The sequence below is a fragment of the Rhododendron vialii genome, chromosome 2a (assembly GCF_030253575.1).
Source record: "Rhododendron vialii isolate Sample 1 chromosome 2a, ASM3025357v1".
NCBI lineage: Eukaryota > Viridiplantae > Streptophyta > Magnoliopsida > Ericales > Ericaceae > Rhododendron > Rhododendron vialii.
Genome location: NC_080558.1, coordinates 22,974,728 through 22,997,543, shown reverse-complemented (window position 1 = coordinate 22,997,543; position 22,816 = coordinate 22,974,728). Strand labels below are relative to the sequence as shown.

The following is a 22,816-nucleotide window of genomic DNA, read 5'->3' as shown; positions in this document are numbered from 1 at the left end:
AAACTATATGCCCCGAAGAATAAAACCTCGCCGACCAACCACTCCGGTTGGCGATCGAGACTTTTTGTCCCGAAGACTTATGGTGTCTGAATTCGTAGGGAACTAATCTCACCGTCCACTAACAAAGGGCTCGATAAAAAGCCAATCAAACAAAATTTCAAATAAATTGACCACAGAAAAATCAATAGTGTGCACTTAAGAAATTCCGAACTTCAGACGTCGTATATAGCAAAACAACAAACTCTAGAAGCCTTTAGGTCCAACCCAAACTCTTGAATTTTAGACCAGTAACTAGATTTTTTATTTTATTTTATAGATCTAGACGCATATTTGGCCTAAAGAATATTAAAATCAAGGATAGTTGTTGGTTTAATTGATGAGGCAATCCATAGACACTTTGGCAGTTCAATGACCAATTAAGGTCAAAGATAAAGATACTGTAAATCTTATTACTAGCTCCTTGTTATTCACATGTGTTGCACTAGTTTTAGCTTCAAGTCTCTCAATTGTGGTACACCTCAACCTCAAGTAAGCACCCACTGCTCTAGTCGTTTCCGTGAACCTACAAGGCACAAACAAAACGATAAAAAATGTTTTTTGCCAAAAGCCACTGCTCTCTGCTCCACATGTGGGAGAAATCAATGCCAGATGGTTCAAAATGGATACTGACGTCCATTCGCCACGCCACAAAGATGTTCTCTCCGATCTCCCTAAATTTTTTGTCTTTTTTATTTTGGTATTGTTGTTCGTTTTTCCTGAATTTTTATTAAATTCTTGTTATATATATATTTTTTGAATTAATCATCGATTTCAAAGAGAGTAGCCTAAACAGCAAAGATTTTTGACCAAAAGTAAGAAAAAGTTCTATGGAGACAAATATATATATATATATATATATATATATATATATATATATATATATATCAAAACAGTTGGTATTTTTATCGTCTTAAATGAACTTTTTTTCAACTTCGGTCCACGTTTTTATAGTTTTTTTGTTCTTTCCGTCGAGACGAATGACTAAATTTAAAGATTACGACGATAAGCTAAATAAAAAATTACCATAGAAAATTTCCAGGGAGGATTAGGCCTCAATTTTCACAAAGAAAACTCACATACAAATAAAATCCACATGTGTGTGGGTATAATTTATAAATATATAGAGATTGGAAAGGAGACTGGGGCGTGCTGTGATTGCGTACAACATGCATTGAGGTGCTCTTGATCTGGGTCCTATTACGTTTTTTTGTCCAAAAAGTTTTTCCAACTCTTGATCTGCTTGTCTAGCTAGTTTACTGCGTATGTTAAAAAAACCACTGATGATTGAGACACATTTGTCTTGACCTTTGTTTTAGGTATTATTGAATTTTGTCAAGATATATTGTCGCCAAAATATTTGACGGGACGGTTCCGTGGACAACTTATTAAATATCTAAAAAAACACCCCAAATTTTAAGGTCATAGTTCCCGATCAAATTTTTATGTATCTGAACCGTTCAATGTGTGCAGAATGTGATTTTAAAGGTGCTCATGTCCCCGAAACCGCCCCGAATGTCCGACAATCAATGTGACTTTTGGTACAGTCGACAAACTGGACGAGTGAAACAAAACAAAACAAAAAAACCCCGGATTTAAGCCTATTTTGGCTAAATAATTCATTTGGATTCTTATTCAATTTTTTTGCATTTGTTAGTTTTTCGTCATTGTTTTTTTATGAATTATTGCTTCGTCGTGACGAGAAATCTGAAAAGTAAAAAATTACGATCGATACCCAATTTTTTTTGAATAAAGATAAAAATAAGCCAATAAACCAATTTTTCGTCTTTATTTAAAAAAATTGAGTTTTGATATTAATTTTTTACTTTTTAAATTTCTCTTGTCATAACGATATAATAATCAAAAAAAAATTGACGCAAAACTAATAAATGTAAAAAAAAATTAATAAGGAAAAAAAAAGAAAAGAGCCACTATACTTTGCTTACTTAGCCAAAATAGGCCTTAATTACACTTATGGGCTAGGATGAGCCAATATCTGTGTCACTGCAGGCCCTAGGTCACTAAGGGGTCAATTTTTTGTGACCAGTGTTTCAAAGGGGAACTCAATTACTTACCCCAAAACAAGAAAAAAGGGGAACTCAATTATTAGTATTATACTTTTGCACTGGAAAGGGGAACTCAAAATTGTTCTCCTTGGTTGATCCTCACCTAAAACGGGCTGCATGAAAATTACCATAGAAAATGGATCAATTTTGCTATCAGCGCATCTCTATATTTTATTTATTTATTACGGTGAAAGTTAACATTGTTAATTTAAAGTTATCGAAGTTCGAGTACTGTCAAATGCATAAGAGTACATAGTGCCTACTAATAAGCTATCACTCCACTTGCAAGACTGATATGATATGTGTAGCCATGTTGTGGTCTGTGTAAGCATGCATACCGATCAAAGTGGAATACTAGCAATTACCTAGTTGGTTAATTGGGTAAGTATTTGAATTTCAATAGATGAAATCTGAGTCGTTCATTGCCAAGCATAGACGGCTCAGATGGAGACAACACCCATGTTGTTCCTTAGGAGACAACAGGAACCCCGAGTTCTCTCTGTCCCCCTTTGACATGGTTGATATACTATACGGACAGGGAAAAAAAGATCCTAATTGAAAATTAAGGGCACGGGGGTTTCATGTACTAGTATATTTTAGTGATCTTGTTATTGGACTCATATAGCCATCTCATGGTCATGTACCATAGCGGTACAGATCAAATTGGAAGTAGCATTTTAGCTACGGAAAGAATATAGAGTACGGCAAACACGCTTTACAGACAGCATGTACAACCCAATTTAGAACCCGTCTCGGGTCCAACAAATATGATTGAAGCAGCCTATTTTGTTCAAAAAATTTGTTTAGGGTTCTTATAGAAAATCAGTTTCATTTGATATTGGTAAAAACGTTTATAAAGCATCCAACTTTCCTTCAGAGGCCAAATTCTGAAGTGAAGTTAGATGCTCCGTAAACACTTTTATCGATATCGGATGGGGATGATTTTTTACAAGAATCTCGAAAAAAATATTATGAACAAAATGAACGGATTCGATGATTTTTAGGACCAAAGAAGGATCCTAAATTGCTCTGTATGCTGTTTGTACAACGTTTGCTGTACCCCTAGCAGCTCTGTTTTAGCAATATCAATACCAACACGTGGGCATAATAAGAATGCTGCTCCCTCCGTTCTCCATCTTATAAATTAATCTGTCACAACTTCACTGTTAACCAAAGACACACGGACAATCTTCATAATCTGCATGTGCTCTCTGCTCTCTCTGTTTCAAACCCACCAACTCTTCTCCCCCTACTGAGAATCTCTCTCTCTGTCTCTCTCTCTTTCTCTCTCTAAAAGACAGATAGCCACAAAAGTCTTTCTCAATTCCCTTGTCTTTTTTTTTTTTTAATGATCGGCCAATTCCTTGTTTTTCTCTCTCTGTCCCTTCAAAACCATCACAGATGTCTGATCCCTCCCCTTGTCTCTCTCCCTGCATAAACCCCCGCTTCTTCTCCCGCATGCGACGGTTCCTCCGCCTCCATCGCTCCAACAAGCCACACCTGCCGCGGTCCGATAGCTTCGACACGCCGAGAGTCGTCGATTTCGATCAAGAACAACAGGGCAGTAGTACTGATCAAATGGAGATCAGAGAAAGCGGCGAGGGTGGCTTGGTAACTTTGCAGAGGGCGGTGAAGAGGCTTCACTTTGGGGGGTGGGAAGAGAAGGAGGCGGCGGCGGAGGAGATTAGGAGGTTGGCGAGAATGGATTCGAAGATGAAGAAGGAGATGGCGGAGCTCAGGGTGGTGCCGCCGTTGGTGGATATGGTTGGTTTGGAGGCCGGCGGGCGGCGGCGGACGGTGGCGGTTCAGGCTTTGATCGAGCTTGCTAATGGAAGTTACACGTAAGTTTGATTTTCAGTAGGAGTAATGATTTTCCATGATTTGCCTTAAAATATATATTTGCGTAGTTTTGGTGGTTATATATTACAAAAATAAATAATTTTTCATGTTTTTTGTTTTAAGATTTCTCCTTTCGTAGTTTGTTTGCGTTTTTTTATTTATTTATTGATATCCAAGGGTGACTTCAGGATTGGGTGACAAAAATATAGTGTTAATGACAATAAAACTCTATAAAAAAAAAAAATAGTGTTGCGAGATATATTATAAGAAAAAAGGAAAATATGTTTATTATTCCACTGTTTCACGAAAATATACTCCAACATATAACCCTTTTGTACTCATAGATCATCGTTGAATCTTCCTATTTTGAAAGCTCTAAATTATAGCTTCATTATCAACACCACTAAATATGTTTTTTTTTCTCAAAATTATCGATACTGAGTTTATAGCTTCATTATTGGGCTAAGCTTATTTTTGTTGTCTGGTTGTACAATTTGATTATCCAAATTTAGTTAGACTTTCGTTCATTCTCATTCATTTTGAAATATAAGTCAAATAATAAAATATCCAAAAGAAGTCATTTATTTTTTGTATAATAAAATGTTATTGATCTGTATGGTGAAAACTATTTAATCGAAGAAGCAACAATTGCCAATTAGTTAATTAATGACGTGGCAAGATTTGGATGGGAGCCTAACCAAAGTAGCTAATAGTGGAATCTAACCAACATGGAATTCAGAGGCCACCGTTGACTTGTCCAGAGAATTAAATATATTATGAAAGTATAATATGGCGCATTCAATTTCAAAAAGTAAAAAAATATATATAGGCCGCCCCATTTGCAATTGGTTTTCTGCCAGAAATAGGCAGGATCGGGGTCGGGTTCGGGGGCCCCCTGATTCTCTTGTCTATTTTGTATGTCCAAAGTATCTACCCTTTAACCGACTCTTGCCCACTACTGGTGGTACACAGCTAATCCTAATTTATTCTTTCTCTCTCTCGAGAGAGAGAGAGAGGTCCCCATGATGAGAGAAACAGCTCTCTATTTCTCCACTTCTCAAGCTCCTGTGTGAAGAAGGTTCCTGGCGTGATTTCCTACCGTATGTAACGCAAAATAGAATCTACCACAATTTTAACTCCACGATGATCCTTGCTCCTTAGCTTCCTCATCTCCTGTTTCCAGTTGGGTTAGATTGTCCAGTCAGTCCCCACCTTGGCTGTTCGAATCGAGTATGACAAATGGATCATTAGTACGAAAATCAAGTCTCTCACGCTAAAATAATCGCACCATCAAGTTATATATATAACTAATAATAATAAAAAAACACAACAAAACTGAAATGGCCCCTATGTAGTCAACTGGAGAATTTACCCTGTTTTGCGTTTGGGTTTGAGGGAGGTTTTTTGAGAGTAATGGGTAGACAGAGATAAATAAAGAAAATTTATTGGGAACCGAGCGCAACGGTAAACTATAGCGAACTGTGAACCTACTTGTTTAATGCTTTCCATCAGAATTCGTATATGTTTCATAATTGCATATCTAGAAGAGGTTGATAGACATTTTAAGAGACACCGAGAAATAAAATACAACCTCTCAAATCAGCTTACACGTACCCTCACTAATTTAAAAAAAACAAAAACAATTTCACCGTTCAAATGTAGGATCCGACTAAAGTTTGGACAAAGGCTCGTATGAACAATAATTGACAAGACCTAGAACGATTTGAAATTGGGACTTAAGTTTCAGGTCTCGAACTTCAGGCCATGAGTTAACCAAAGTATGGAACTGATAGAGAGTGACTCTCTTTCTTTAGTGCATATTTAGCCAGAATTCATTCTCCGAATTCTTGCCAAACGCTTCCATAATCCAAAAACACAATCTAGAATTAGGGTCTACAATCTCTCCCAAACACCCTTTTCTGTAAGTCAGGATCAGTGAACCCCAAATTTTGTGTACAAATCGATCGAATACTTCATCCACCAGGATCAACTCAAATTTTGTTATCTCTGAGGATCCTTGCTCTAAAGAAGAATAACTATATATTTTTCTTGTTGACTTCACTATTTTCTGTTGACTTTTGAAGCTTTAGCAGTTAGCACGGTCAGGATCCAACAGAACAAGCCGAGACCCAAGTGACCAAACCACATCCAATAATGAGGCCTGAAGGTGGGTTGACTGTCCACTAGACTCCAATGGTGGTTAAGACTAATTGGGTAGTGGAATAATAATACTACTAGTGAAGCATTGTAGATGTGAATGATGGTCCCATGAGATATCATCACGCAGTTGTTCAGATTTGAAATATCCTTCGAAAATACCAATGGCGATAGCCTTCTTTTGTTGACCTTACAATCTCATACAGCTGTAATTATTTAGCGTTTCCGGAGTACCACGTAACGGTACGTACTTTGTGGCATTGATTACGTGATACTCTCTACCATTTACATAGCGACAGATTATGGGTCTCGTTCACTTTTTTTGGGTGGATTGGAAAACAAAAAATAACACACATTGTGTGGTGACGATCTTTTATTTGCGGGAAGTACCCAATAATTGACCTAAAAAGACTCTAGTTTCAGGATCATCTTCACCTTCCCTTGGCATGATGTATTCAATTTCTTGGGGTTAGTTGAACCGATAAACTTCTTGATGAAATGGCTGTGTCACTTCTGTTATGTAGCAAGGTAGTCAAAGCAATAGAAAACAGATGGTGAGGTCCGGCATGCATGGTTTTGCATGCCTTTATAAATCGCAATTATTTTATAACCACAAACACTTACACATGCAATCACACAAACCACTCACATCAAGTGTAGGGCCTTCACACACTAGTGTTTGTGATACTAGCATTGTATAAAGAGAAATGCTAAGTGCAAAGAAAATGGACAAAGAAAATACCCTTAAAGTGAACATGAATGGCTTAGAGACGGGGGACATATTTGCAGGTGGGACTACTTTATTAAAATCCCTAATATTGTTGAAGGTTTGTAACTTAATTAGTGGCTTTGTACCCATTAAATAATGCTCCAAGTATTTGACCCTAATACAAAAGAAACTAGCACTCTATCATACTATTATTCTTATTCCATTTTTGGATGTCTCATAATTCATGTCCCTTTACGGAATTCAAAGTCTAAAATTTGATACATTTCTCATTCTACCCTTTTTTTAGCACCCAAACAAATTTACAACCAAGTAAAAAAATAAAAGCTAAGGGCAATTCTGAAAAGTAAAAATTTGTACAATGTAATCATTATGTCTCAAAACGAAGTTGGAGTCCCAAAGAAGGACCTATGTAGATTGTGTACAATATTGTTACAAAGTTGAACAAAGTGATGAATAATTCCTTCCCCATCCATAATGAAAAAGACATCTTACTCTTTCGCATTTCAAGTCAAATTTCTATATGTGTATTTTTTAAGTCAAATTTCTATCTTCTCTATGTGTATTTCAAGTGTTTGTACTTTTTTTTTTTTTATTAAATGGTATCCCGAATAATTAACACAAAAAAAATGTTACAGATGATTTCAGATGAGATTGTGACTGCACTAGCAGAATTTCTTGGCTCGGCCCTGATTCGACTCCCACCTTCCCCTTACCTCCTAAACTAGCTTAGATGTAGGAATTGCCATGTTTTTTGAAGCAACCCAAAAAGAAAAGAAAAAAAGAAAAAAGAAAGGGCAATAAAAGTGGCTCCCTTTGGTTCGGTGCCCTTTAAAAAACTGAACCCATCAACTGCTTGATATAAAGTAGTTCCCTTTAGTTTGTTACTCTTTAGCATGCAGTCAGAGCAACGAAATGGCACTATTTGGTGTTTTGCTCCCCTTAAAATACTGGACCCATCAAGAATGTCTTGGTCCCTTTAGTCCATTCTTTAGCAAATAGTCAAAGCAATGAAATGTCACTCTTCTTTCTGTAGCTAAACATAATTTAGCGTCTCTGTTTAGTTGATTCACCACTTTGAGCTTTCAAAGTCAGATTACATGTCGATCATATCTGATAAATTCAACTATTTCTTGGGTTTGCCTATTCTAAATCTGTGTGTTTCTTTTTCAGGAACAAGGTACTGATTGTTGAGGCTGGGATCTTGTCAAAATTACCCCAAAACATCAGCATATTGGACGAATCAACAACGCATGAACTGGCACAATTGTTCCTATCCATATCATCACTAGCGAACAGCAACTTCCCTCTCTCCTCACCGCAAATTCTTCCATTCCTCGTTGGGATTCTGGAGTCTAATTCAAGCATCGAAACCAAAGAATTTTGTTTGTGCACATTGTACAATCTTTCGACCATGCTAGAAAATGCAGGAAACTTGGCTACCAATGAGGTGGTTTACATCCTCTTGAGGCTTTCTTCCGTAGAACAAACATCGGATAAAGCCCTCGCAACATTAGGGAATGTGGTGGTGACCCTCCAGGGAAAGAAAGCAATGGAAAGCAATTCCATGGTGCCAGAAAGCTTTATAGAGATTTTGGCATGGGAGGAAAAACCCAAATCCCAAGAACTTTCTGCATACATTTTGATGATTCTGGCACACCAGAGTTCCACCCAGAGACAAAAAATGGCTAATTCAGGAATTGTCCCTGTACTTCTTGAAGTCGCGTTATTGAGTAGCCCATTAGCTCAAAAACGGGCACTGAAACTACTCCAATGGTTTAAAGATGAACGACAAATGAAAATGGGGCCTCATTCTGGGCCACAAACGAGACGGATTGCTATAGGGTCACCGGTGACTCAGAGAGAGGCCAATGAAGGGAAGAAAATGATGAAGAAGTTGGTGAAGCAAAGTCTTTACAAGAATATGGAAACGATTACTCAACGAGCCAATACTGCTGAGAATTCGTGTTCTAAGCTAAAGGCATTGGTTATTAGTTCAAGTTCTAAGAGCTTGCCTTATTAGAGATTTATCTACTAAAACAAATCAAATGGGCAAAACTCCAATGTATAGCTCCTTGTGAGTGCAAGCGAAGGGGATGAAAGTGGGAATGAACATTTTCTTCAAGATTGAAAAGGAATGCACTACTTCAATGAGAAGCGCACACTTTGTGCAATAGCTTACATTGATGTACCTTATGGCAAATAAAAGTTTTACTTTCTCCCATGCCGAAAAAAAAAGCAATCTATTGACACATTAATATATCTAGGTTAATCTTTTGGTTATCCAGAACATGTACCACCAAGCAAAACCTTAGATCGCATGGCTGCACCATAAACTAAAGCCCCCTTCTTCATCATCATGTATTTGAATAGGAGTTGTTAATGTGGAAAAAAATAATGATTTTCACACCTTTTGTAGTAAAATAGTATGTTCCTTGTCATATTTTTGTCCAATTATGTAATTGCCATGAGCTTTACTAATATCTGATATATTTTCTGCACAAAACCCATAACATGTTTGCCGTTTTTGTTCGGATTTGGCCAATGTGATCTTAAATTTTGTGCATGCATGTTGTATCACAAATTCCGATTGCGTGTAAAAGAGAGGTAAAAAATGATATTCACAAGGATGAGTGCATGGTTTGGACTTTGGAGAAGGTGTGAGACCCAGCTCTTGTAATAAAAAGAAGTAGAACATTAAAAAGAGTTCTTTTCTTTTCTTTTAGGCTTAATTGCAAGACACCCCCTAAACTATCACTTTTTGACAATTTCACCCTCCTTAAGTTTAAATTCGAGCAACTTCACCCCCCCTAACTACCAAATTCGAGCAACTTCACCCCTTTCCCTTTCTCCGTTAAAAAAATGGACGGAGACCAACAAAATTGCGTATGTACCCTTTTTTTTAAAAAAAAAATTACGTACGTACCCATTCTCCGTTAAAAAATACGTTGATATCTCTTCTCTCTCTCTTCCTTCGATATTTTTCATCTTTTCTTCTCTCTTTCTTCCACCTCTGTCTCCCTCCTCTCTCAGAGATCAAAACCCAACCAATGTAGTTCTCCTCGTTCTCCTTTCCTCCATCCAGACATCTCATCCAGATGACGTCGACGACGGCCTGCATGATATCGACGCCAACCTGATTCGCCAGAGAACAATGTCGACGACCTGCTTCTTCCCCATCTGTAAGTTCTCTATTTAGTTAAGTTGGTTTAGGACATAATAATTGGGTGTTTTGATGTTTATTGACATGCATAAGGGCTAAAAAATTGTTTATTGTTGTTTCTTGTTTTTGAATTTAATAAGCCCTAAATTTCCGCATTTTAGGGCTAAAAAATTGGGTGTTTTGATATTTATTGTTGTTTATTGACATGCATCTAGGGGAAATCTGTGTAAAAAATTATTAATTGTAAATTAATATGCCTTAAATTTTCAAGATCTCAATACTAAAAGATAGATTTCCCCTACAAATCTGCAGGTCTGAGAGATTTGGTTTAAAAGAATTGGGGATTAGGGATTACGGCTAATATAGTAAATTAGGGCTTACAAAGGTCGTATTCAATTGAGGGATTTAAAAATTCCTGTCATTTAATAGTAGAATATTGTTGTTAATATAGTAAAGTAGGGTTCAAAATAGTTGTATTCAGTTAAGGGATTAAAAAATTCTTGTGTTGTAGTGGTAGAGTAAAATATTGTTGTTCATGGTTGAGATTCAGCTACTGACCATTTTCTGCTTGTGTATTGAGCTTTCTTGTAGGCATTTATAGTTTCACCTTGTTTTTAGAAAAGGAAAAACAAATCCAATGCCATTATGAGCTATAACAATTCTTGGTTAGGATTTTTAAAAGGAAAAGAGAAACAGTTACTGAATATTTTTCTTCTCATTGTTATTGAGCTCTTGTAAGCATTTTACTGTCTATGATTCTTGGAATAAAAGCAATAGTAGAGGAATGATTTAAGTAGTCAAGTTCCAGAATCCAGACTAAGTTTCATATTGATTGAATTCTATCCCCTTGGTCGTGTTTTCTTTCTAACTTACATCCTCCAATTTTTCCATTTTCGTTTCTCTAACTAGCGTTCAACCCGTTCTATGCACGGGCAAAACTAACATGCACGGGCAAGATTAACATACGTGATGTGTTAATCGTGGACATTCTCCATACTATTAACTCGTTCTAGCATTGTGCCCGTTTGATGCACGAAAACGGAAAAAAAAACCAATGTGAACCTACTTTTTCTATTGCCCGGGCACAACGCTAGGACAGTTTAATTGTATGGAGATATTATAAGCTATATTATGAGTCTCACATGCAATTATACCTCTCCTGTTATTAATCTAAGTTATTTGTTGCACAGAAACCATGGTGGAGCTCAAGTGTACATTGTTCATACGCGTAGGTGGTAAACTAGTAAGGGATTCGCAGTCTAAATACTTGAATGAGGTTATTGCAGAAACGAAGGTAAATCCAGATTCCTTCAACTTTTATCGATTGATGGATATAATTAGGCAAATGGGGTATGGACTAATAGATAATAATGGAATAACAGAACACGTAACTGTGTTTTATAAACTTCCAATGTATGACATGAATGATGGATTAGTTAACTTGACTTCTCATTATGACATGGTTGAAATGTTTGCAGTGCATTCTTGTGGTAAGAAGTATATGGTTATTGATGTATATCTTGATTGTCCCAATGTGGTAGAGTCTGACGAGGATCGTGAGCCAGAGGTGGAGGTGATAGGTAGAGATAGAAATACTACTGCAGACCCAAGCTCATTAACTAAATTAGGAGGTGACTTACAAATAAGAGAAGGTGAATTAAGGGGACTTGAACATGTAGAAGAACCAGTTGTTGATGAAAAGGGGGAGAGAGTAAGTAATGAATGTGTGAATGGGTGGAATAGTTTACAAATTTGTCCATAGTATTATGCATGAATAAAAATTTGAAAAGGTGCATGTACATGTGTGTAAATGTAGGGATGGAGGAGATCGACAAGGATAATGAATGCTATTTTTTGAAGTCAACCAGCAGGGTCATCTGCAACATCTTGTGGGAGTGGTATTACCTGTCACGCCCTCGATTTTTAAACATAAATATAAAAGAATTTCCACAAATAAACCCTCACAATATTCCGTACGAAACCCAAAAGATTACCGTACTTCCATTCCCATAATTATGCTTCCAAGTCCATTAGATTTCCAAATATTACATCATCAGCTCAACGGCCCCAAATTAACACAAGTGTCACGTCTCAAGAGAGTTTAGAGTTACAAATATTCCATAGTCAAAAGAATTATAACTTAAGTTACAAATACATCTTTCAAAAAGAAATTTACAAAGATGAATAAGTAACTCCTTTGGTTAGCTTTCAAAAAAGTATGTCCACTCTCCAAGCATTCCAGTCATGCAAGCTACGGTTCTGGGTTAGCACCTGAAAATGATACAAGGCTTGAGCTACATTAGCCCAGTAGAAAAGTCTACATAAACTCTATATGCAAATGAGCAATATGGATGAACAAATGATAGAAATCAAACGACAACGGATGTAAGCACAACTTATCATGATCAAAGTGTCCAACTATCACCAATCTCTCTTCTCGACATACTCTTAAGTCTTGTTAATTCTATTCGTGTCACAACATCTCGTATCCTTTATGTGTTTGAGCCGAAGCTCCTGTCGGGCCAATTATGGGATCCCGATATCCTCTGCCAAGCACTCACCTTGTAGGTTAGGCCTTAAGTGTTCAATATGAGCATTAGCTCCTGCCAGGCTAATTATGGGGTCTCGATATCCCCTGCCAGACACCGACCTGTTGATGGGCCCCGAGTGTTCACGCGTTATTCACATACTCATGTGTATCGTTCATATTTCAACGTGCAATAACTTAGATTTCTCATTTCTTAACTCAACGAATCCATTCAAGTCCATCGGATACCACTTTAGTGTGAAACAAATAATACTCTCCAAAACACTTGAAAGAATGCATAAACAAACACATTAGAGTCGGTGAGAAGCTCCAAAAAGTGATTTGGAAGACATGGGAAAAGCAACTCATAGACATTGTGCCAACCGGTAGGTGAATGAGTCCTACCAGTAAAAGAGAAGAATTCAACACTTGACCTACTGGTAAGTGAAAGTTCCTACCAGTAGAAATTGGAAATAGAGAGGCCAACATTTTGAATGTAAAAATCTGGTACTTGGCCTACCGGTAGAAGAAAAATGCCTACCGGTAGGAAATGAGTAACTTTGAGCTGGTTATGAAGAATTTCTCACTTGTCCTATCGGTAGATGAAAAGTTCCTACCGGTAGGGGAAGCACGTTTTTTGGTGATTTTGACAAAATTTTCAAATTTTGATCCAATCTCAATAACAACCAATACAAGTTCAAAGATGGCACAAGAACACTCAAATAAGATATAAAAAGAGGTAGAATTTCCTACCTCAAGTATCCAAGCCGAAATCGAAGAGATTAAGCAAGCCTTAGCTTCCAGAATTCAAACCGAGCTAAATACACCGAACTAAGCTCTATCCAACGAGACACGAGCTCCAATACGCAAGTAGAAGATGGAGTGGAGGTTGATTGTTATGGGTTTTGAATTTGGAGATGAGTTTTTGGGAGAAGGAGTGAATGAGATAGAGAGAGCCGAGAGAAGGGAGAGAGAGACCTAGAGATGGAGAGAGGGAGAAAAATGAGATTTTCTCTCCTGGCACACACATATACACACATGCACTATATTACACTAACACCCACATTTCCTACATTCTTGCACATTAACCCACAACCACAATTTTCACATTAAACCATCATTTATCTCTTTACAAAACATTAAAATTATATAAAGAGAAATTTAAGGGTCTCTACAGTACCACTAGCAGCCCAACAATGCCAAGTACTGGCCCCAGGCAGTTATCCCAAGGAGAATCATCAACCCCAGGCAGTACCCAGAAGTCTAACACTTGAAAACCAAATTTAATAGTATTTTGGAACCTTATTGACTTATTAGTAGTCTTTCGGAACCTTTATCTTACTTTGGCAATAGTAGTTGTAACTTTATATTGACTTATTTGAAAGTACTCATTTGGTATTTGCAAATGCAGCGCAGAAATTATAGGCAAACACTGCTCTTCTTAATGTAATGAATGGGTACTGTGTATTAATCTTTTGTGGATATCTTTTGTTGACAATCTGTAATATTTTGGAATCAATGGAATTGTGTCCTTCATTATTTCTGGGGTGCCTTATAGGTATTATGGACTAAATGTGTAATCTGAAAATACATTGTGTAATCTGGAAATACATTTGTGTAATATGCAGGCTTTGAAGCTTAAAAAGAGCTCAGTTTGGTGGTTACAAACACCAAGGTTATGGTGTTTAAAAAAATAGAGTTTTTTAGCTTCAAAACTGCAGTGCATTGTGATTTAAAACTTCAGTTTTTGAAGCTTTAAATGTGTTGTTTTTGGACCTGAAAATGAGCAGATTTTTTTGCTAAAAAAGAGTAGGTTTTTTTGTGCTTCAAAACTGTAGTTTGTGAACTGTTTTAAAGCTTCCAAGTTGCTATACGGGGACCTTCAAAAGTGCAATTTTTAATGTTGTGAGGTGGTTTGGGAGTGTTATGGATGTGTTAGAAATGGTTGGAAGTGGATTCGGGGGATGCAAAGCAAGAACCAAATTCTACCCGGTTGCTACCCGTAATGCCCAAAAATCCCTACCCGTAGCCAGAGATCAGAATCTGTGCAATGTCATTTTCGGACTAATTTTCTCAACCTTGAAAATTTTGCTTATAGTCTCTTGGATTCAACGATTAATACTTACAAAGATTTAGCTAGCTCAAAACATGCTTTAAAGTATTTATTGAGATGAAGTTTTGAGGCACAGGTTGACGAACAGATTGACAGGCCGGCTATCTGGACAGAAGGGCATGACAACTGGACAAGACTGGCTGAGAGCCGGACATCCGGGCGGACGACCGGTAGCACAAATTCTCTGCAGATTCTGCAGATCAGTGGGATTGCAACGGCTTTATTCCTCACCCTCAACTCTCCAATGGCTTTGTCGTTAGTTGTTTTAATGAGTTCTATTGTTCTAGAGCTATATTTCAGTTTGTGAATAGATAGAAGCTCTTATTTTCGATCAAAGCTTGTAGTTGTTAACTTCCTTGTTCTAGAGCAAGTTTTTTTCCTTCAAAACTGCATGGCATTGTGATTCAAAATTGCAATTCTTGGATAGTTTTTGAAGCTTCAAAGACTATACTTAAAGAATATATTACAGTAGATTTATGGACTCTCTATTACAATGGCTATAATGCTAATACTCTCATGCATTTCATAACATAGCTTCAGACCAAATACAAAGTTTTTTTACCATGGGTGTGCTGTACACTTGACAATAGCACACAAACCACAAACACAATGACTACTATTAGTACTACAAGTGTTGTCATATTTATTGTCTTCCTTGGCCCAGTCTGTGCTGCTAACTTGACATTAATCTCAGTCAACTCTATTATCTTCACGAACAACACATCATTTACTTTTTCCAATTTTTGGTTTCCTCTTCGCAACTCTTTATTCATCATCTTCAATTTGTCTCTCGAGTTCTTCCTTTTCCGCTTGCATAATCTTAGCATATTCTAACCCTCTTTCGCATGTTGGTGGATCTACCTATATGAAGACATTGCAGCCATTGTTTTTCTAAATAATTCGAACTTATTCGTAAATATACAAAACAATAGCATTTAGGCCTTTTAGATAGAAATATCAGTAAATATACAAAACAATAGCATTTAGGCTTTTTATTAGCAATGACAAATTATACAAACAACAAAACATTCAACTAAATTACCTTGTAGTTTACACAACCAAGGAACCTTCTACCTGGATTTTTCACAGTTAATGAGGGTCTCATTACTGCTTTCCGTCCACAATCACATCTTTCATCTCCATTGTGCTGCAAGTAGTTGTTGGTGTAATTAGAGTTGCTACTCTTTTTTTTTTTTGGGTTGGGGATTTAAAAGAATAATCATTTTTTTTGACAACTATCTGGGTGTACAGAGGATAATTTGTTTTTTTTTGTTTTTGTTATGTATCTAGGTGTTGGAGAGGAAATGGAGGAGAATGAGGAGGAGGACAAATTAATCAGTTTCAATAGGAGGAGAGAAGAGGGTAATCGGGTGGTGTACCTGGGTGGTGAGGGGAGGAGGGAGTAGGAGGGAGGAGGAAGACGAGGTTTAGATCTCGTGGAAGTGGTGTTGGTGTGGGGTAGTGTGATGAGAAGGGGTAATCTAGGGTAGGAGGAGGAGTATAAATGGGTTTTAGGTTTAGGGTTTTTCTGGTGAAGTTATAGAGGTCAGGTGCGGAGGAGAGGAAAGAGAGATCGTGTATGGAGAGAGAGAGAGAGAGAGAGAGAGAGAGAGAGAGTTTTATCTGGTGTATCTAGTGTAGAGGTGTAGAGGAGAGAGTTTTTAAAAAGGGTGTAAGGGCATTTTTGTACATTGATTTACTTTTCCATCCAATTCTGAAATTTTCCATCCAAATTCATAACAGAATTGGACGGAGAAAGGGGGAGGGAGTGAAGTTGCTCGAATTTGGTAGTTAAGGGGGTGAAGTTGCTCGAATTTGAACTTAATGGGGTGAAGTTGTCAACAAGTGATAGTTTATGGGGTGATCTTGCAATTAAGCCTTTCTTTTATTTGTTTGTGGGTTTACAAATGCTTTGTTGTAAAAAAGGACTTTGTTGTGCTGTGTGTGCACGTGGCTTTATGTTGGAAGTATTAGACCCCGTTTCAGAAACTTTTTTAAAAAATAAGCAGCTTATTTTATATTTTCAAACTCAAAAATAATGTAAATGAAAAATAAATTTTCAATTTTTTTACATCATATAAAAGATCTCGATGAAATCTTTCAAATAAGATCCATATTGCATATTTTTAGATTTCAATAAGTCCATAATTTTTGAGTTTGAAATTGCTTTCTTAAAAAATAAGGATTTTTTTTCCCGTTGTAGAACGCGGCCTTAGAGCATCCGCAATGTAATAATCAAAACCAAAAGGTTGTTAAAGTTAGCAATGTTTGCTCAAAAAAGTGCTCACATTGTAATAACCAAACTTAGCAATCTCTGCAATTTTGGAAGGATAAATGGGTATATGGCCTTCTTGGTGACAAGATTAGTTCTTCTTCTCCTCATCTAGGGGACGAGTCCAAGGTGGCTCATTTCATCGATATGAAGAACCTGTCTTGGGATGAAGCTAAGCTACGGAGTTGTGTTTCTGAGGAAGAGGTCCAGTCCATTCGTAAAATTCCTATTAGCTTAACCAATTCTGAAGATGAGCTTATTTGGAGCCACAATAACTCTGGGAAGTATACTGTCAAATCTGGGTACGCTCAATGGGTTCTGAACTTTTCTAAACGAAAGAAGCCTCACCCATCCTCTTCTTATGCCCCTCCAATGAAGATGTGGAACAGCCTGTGGTCTATCCCCACTGCTCCAAAGGTCAAGCATTTCATGTGGAAAGTTGTTCGCAATTGGGTGGCTTGTAAAGCAAACCTTTATCGAAAAAAGTGTGCCTCCAACCCCCTTTGCCCAATTTGTGATAACGAAGGAGAATCTATCGAACACATTCTATTTCGTTGCCCTTGGACAAAAGCTGTTTGGTTTGGGAGTGGAAAAGGATACTGGGTTCTGGAAAAAGATATTGGAGCAGCCGACAAATGGATGGAGGAGCTTTTATGTGGGGATCTTGCTAAAGAATCAAGTATGGAAGATGTAGGCTTGATTTTTCAACTCTGCTGGGCGATTTGGAAGGCAAGGAATGGCTTTATTTTCAATAAGCAGCCACCTAATCCGGAAGACACAATTCGGAAAGCCAATGGCGCTAATATAGACTACCTACGCGCAATGGTGCCAAATACTAATGGGAACCAAGACAGAGTGAGTCGTGTGATGGGGTGGGTTCCCCCCCTTGTTTCTGCTATCAAATTTAATATCAACGGAGCTTTTTCTTCCTCCCGCAGCCAGGCTGCCTTTGGCATTATTGCTAGAGATAGTGGTGGAACAGCTCTCATTTGGCGTTTCGGTAAAGTGGAGGTAAGGTCAGCTTTGGTCATTGAAGCTTGGGCTTTGCGTATTGCGTGTGCTATGGCATTAGAGCTGGGCTTTACGGTGGTTACGTTCGAATCGGACTGCAAAATTCTGATAAATTGCATCAACGAGCCAAAGAAGTTGTGCCCTTGGGAGATTGCTGCTCTGGTAGATGATATTAAGAGTTGGGCTGCAACGAGACAATGGGCCTTCGTGTGGTGCTGCCGGGAACAAAATAGGAGTGCTCACTGGCTAGCTTCTAACTGTCTAAATAGGAAAATTTTGGTTAATACGGGTTGTATTCCGCCCGGTCTTAGGTCTCTCTTAGATAGAGAGTCCCTTTCTTTGTAGTTTTCTTTCTCTCGTTGTTGGTTTTGTGGCTCCCTTGATCCTTTCAAAAAAAAAAAAAAACTTAGCAATCTCTTAGCAACTCATCAAATTTTGACATTTGAATATAATCAAATTTAATGGTCGCCACATTTTCTTAATCAAGTACACCTATCATTACACAAAACCTTCTCTCTCTCAACAATGTTTTCAAAAAATAATTTTTTTAAACTATTTTTTTAGAAACTTTAAAAAAATAGTTTAAAAAAGCTGTTATTTTGAAAAACTTTTTTTAATATTTTTCACTAAAATCTTTTTTTTTTAATTAATTTTTTTCAAAAAAACTATTCAAATTATTATCATAGCAACCATCACCAGCGACCACCGCAACCCAACCCCAACGCTCCCCCACCGCCGTTGACCGCCGCCACCACCGGGCTTCTGGGCACTTTGACCACCACGATGGTCTCTCTCTCTAAATAAAACAAGGGAAGAAAACATAGTAGAGATGATTAAGGAAGAAGAATAAAGTCCGAGGTAGAGAGAAAATATTCGTTTTTTTGCAGAGAAGAGACAAAAAATATTGAAGTCGGGACCTGTTTGAATTCGAAAATTGGGGTATCATCTCTTGCCTAAATATGAAACCGTAGTTTTCAATATTATATTGAAATCGGGACTTGTTTCAATATTATATTGAAGTCGTTTCCGGATTAAGGATTAACATGTATCATCTTTGCCTCTCTCTCTATATTAAGTTGATGGGAAAATAACCCTAATTTGAAAATTAGGGTTTCTTCATTAGGGTTTGAATTTGAAAATTATGGTTTCATTTTTCTGGTTTTTCGGACTTGTCTTGTTGTTGACTACTGCTGTTGTTTGCTATAGGGTTGGGTTGTAGTGGTCGCGGGTGATTGTGGAAACGAGAAGGCACCTGTGGTTTTTTTTTAGCAAACCGATGTCATTTTGACGTCATCACGATGCCAGCAGATGTGTGAGTTTTTGCGTGGAAAACATTTTTGCTCCCCAAACGTGCGCGAGTTTTGCGAAAAGAAAATAATAAACCCATTTCAAAAAAATTGGGATTCAGTGGAGTGCACTGTCTCTCTCCCTCCCCCCCTCTCTCTCTCTCGCCACGATCCAGCACCAACGCCCTCCCACATACGCCGGACCACCACCGATCGACTGCCACTGGAGCTCCCACATACGCCGGCCCACCATCACCGGAGCCCCCACCGATTGACCGGCCCAGCACCACCGCACCACAACTCGATGGAAAACCACTGATACACCTCCACTGGATTTTTCCCTACCAACGACGCCCCACCACCAACTCCTCTCTCTCTCTCTCTCTCTCTCTCTCTCTCTCTCTCTCTCTCTTTCGTACTTTCCAACCGGATTCTCTATCACAGGTTTGAGTCTGTTGCTTCCCTCTTCCTTAATGTACATTTGATTGTAAGAAAACCCTAAAAAAATCCGGAACTATGGGGACGTAATTTGAGTTTTGTCCTGTTTTTTACTTTGATTCCTCAACCTTTGTGTGTAGATACTAGTGCACTTTTGAGAACTGGAATGAAATCACCGTGGGTAAGGGGCCCTATATGTGAAGCCGTGCCTTTTCTCTACCTTAATTTGTTAGGGTTATTTGGAAATCATGTTTGTGTTGTTGTAAACATAAGCATTCAAATTTCAAACCCCCAAACCATGAGAAGCGATTCCCCCTCAAACCCCCCAATCCTAGCCGCCATCTGCTGCCGTCCATCACCTGCGATTCTCGCCGGCCGCCTGCTCCCATCTCCTTCGCCCCTCTTCTCCTCTCTGCTCTTTCCCAGCGCTGCCCATCTCTCCCCGGCTTCGCTTTTATCTCGGCGCTTGCTCATCCATTGCTTGTCCAAACCTAGTTGCCACCATCGTTCTCCCACCACTGGCAGCCCTCACCGGCCGATCGCCTTTCTTCTCTCCTCCTTTCCGATTTCTCTCTCTCCCCTCTGTTTTCCCTCTCTCGTTGGCGATTTCTCTTCCTTCCGGTACTGCTGGTTTCAGGCGTAGCTTTCTCCTCTTTCTCTCTCTCTCTCTCTCTCTCACACACACACACACACACACACACAGCCATCGCTCACCGCAGACCTACACCCTCCATCCCTGCTGCCGCCGACCTTCACCCTCATAATTAAGAAGATTCTGATTCCCAAGCTGTGGTCAGTTGAGTCCCTATGTCAGCATTCGATGCAGCTCTAAATTTATTACACACATTTCTGGTCCAATTTCAAAACTGGTGTATTCAAATTTCACTCCACATCCCTCTTCTCTACAAGGCAGTCTCAACCCATCCATGGAGAGGGCTGTGGGAGTGAAGTGCGTTTGGTGAGTCCAACCGCTGCCGATTTCGCTGCCTTTTGATATCTCAGGCTCTCTTTCATGGGATTTTCATTAGATTTTTCACTGCGATTTTGTTTCATAGGTTAGGTTACTATGGCTTTAGGGTTTTATATTCTGAAGGGAATCTCTCTTTCTCTCTCTCTCACCACAACCCACTCTTCCATATCGCATAGCCCAAAGGTAACAATTTCAACATTTTAATCTTTTCCCCCTCTTTGGCTGTATTTTTTTAATATCAAACGCTCACATTTGAGAACCTATTTGTCAACTCATTTGTTCTCTATTAGGTGTTGTTTCTACAAGTTAGTTTGCTAAAGTTCCGTGATTGCAAGGATAGGAAGTTCATGGGGACAACAAGGAGAGCATAAAAGTAACGGATTCGAACTCGGCTTTCACATAAGATAGTGTTTTTATTAATTGTGTAACTGTCCTCTTCAATGCTTAGCTTTCTTAGAGAACTCAAGGTTTGGTCACATTGATATTTGAAAGAATGAAACGCATTTAACTTGGAAATGAGATCACAATGAAACAGTTCTACATTACGAACAATATATATTAATATTTGGTTTGGAATTCAGTTGTTCACTATCATTCATAGTGCGGTGCCTTCAGGGTCAGACTTTGTAGAGGCCCCTAACCATCTAATTTGTTATTGGGTCAGATTTTAATGTATGGTTTTTTTTTGTTACTGGACGCTTAAGGTCAGATTGATTGTATTCTTTGTTTTATGCATCTCAATTGATAGTTAATGTTCTTTTTTCTTTTTTCAGTATGAAGCCAGCATGATCCAAATGGGAAAATCTGCTTTGTATTTCCTCTCTGATCATATGAAGGTATAGGAATCAATGGTGTTTTACAAACTGTGGTCAATCCAACTGTACTAAGTACTAACTATTGTTATTGTTAAGGGATGGAGGCTCATGCACTGAGATGACCTACATATTAAGTTGGTTGGTTTGGTCAATTATAGAGCAGGCTCCCGAGAGCTGAAGAGGTTGCGATCAAAGGCAACAACTGTCACTTGCGATAATACTTTGGAGTAGCTGTAATAACTTCAAGACTGCAATGGCAGCAGTTGCCCCCTAAAGTGCTCGATGCTAGAAATGGCATGTATAATGATTAATGAGCTAAAACTGTATTGATTTTTTGGGTTTTAGAATCAGTACCAAAAAGGTATACATTCCTAAGACATGATAAAGCACACAGTGACACAACAACCATAATTCGGATACCATTCAAAAACCCATCATCTACTTTCATTTACACGTGCTCCATCCATTTGGATCCACTATGCTACTCAAAGATGTTCATTTTGCTGGTGTAAGAACTTGGAAATTGCAAGAAAGTTGGATCTCAAACCTCTCTCCCGGTCCCATAACGCTATGCAAGACTCTCGGTTCCACCAACCAATAGGCATGTTTTTTGCTCTGCACTGACAAACAACTGAATGGCTGAATATATATTTTATGTCCTGTGGTTTGTTACAAAGTAATGTGCAGGTGGAATTGTCCCTAAGAAGGACTGAATTTTATTTACTTAGAGCAAAAGGATTATTATTGTGGGAGAAAAGGCCAAAGGGGTGATCTGGGTGAAAGGATGATCTCAAGGCTTCTTTCACCTTCAAAATTGGTTGAGCTAAGCTCTATTATATAAGTTAATCAAACTATGGTTAGCACTTTGCATGTTTATCAAGGTTGTCAAATCGTGAATCGAATCAAGAATTAGATTGACCCTTTTCCGAATCGTGAATCGAATTGAATCATGAATCGTAATGATTCGGTCCAAATTTCGAAAATACATTAAAAAATATATATATGCACCTACATAATAAATATACATTGTAACATTAAGAAATTTAAGCTTAAATCTATATTAAAGTTTGTTTTCTACTATTAATTGATTATCACATGGCCTAATAGGAAATACTTGTGCATAACTTGAAAATAGATACTATAGTAAAATGGATATGTGCGTATAGGTGTTAATGATTCATTGCAAAAATGAAAGTTTAGCCTTAACTAAGTAAAAAGTTTGTAGCTTCGTAGGTACTAAACTAAACTATAGCTTGTATGGCAACATATGTGGGTTGGTTCAAAGCTCTAAGCCTATCCCGATCTATGATTTAGAGGATACATGAAGGGAAATGATTTTGCCACTCCCTTTTTTGTCAACGCCACTCCCCTGCAAGTGTATTTTTGCACAAAAATA

At 38.0% G+C, this 22,816-nt stretch overlaps 1 protein-coding gene across 1 annotated transcript; it reads left to right on the top strand.

Moving 5' to 3' along the window:
- Nucleotides 1-3,274: 3,274 nt before the first annotated feature.
- LOC131316572 (U-box domain-containing protein 7) lies at nucleotides 3,275-9,016 on the top strand. Its single transcript, XM_058345985.1, has 2 exons — nucleotides 3,275-3,943; nucleotides 7,999-9,016. The coding sequence occupies exons 1-2, from the start codon at nucleotides 3,504-3,506 to the stop codon at nucleotides 8,846-8,848; spliced, it is 1,290 nt and encodes a 429-aa protein (XP_058201968.1). The 5' UTR covers nucleotides 3,275-3,503; the 3' UTR covers nucleotides 8,849-9,016.
- Nucleotides 9,017-22,816: the final 13,800 nt, after the last annotated feature.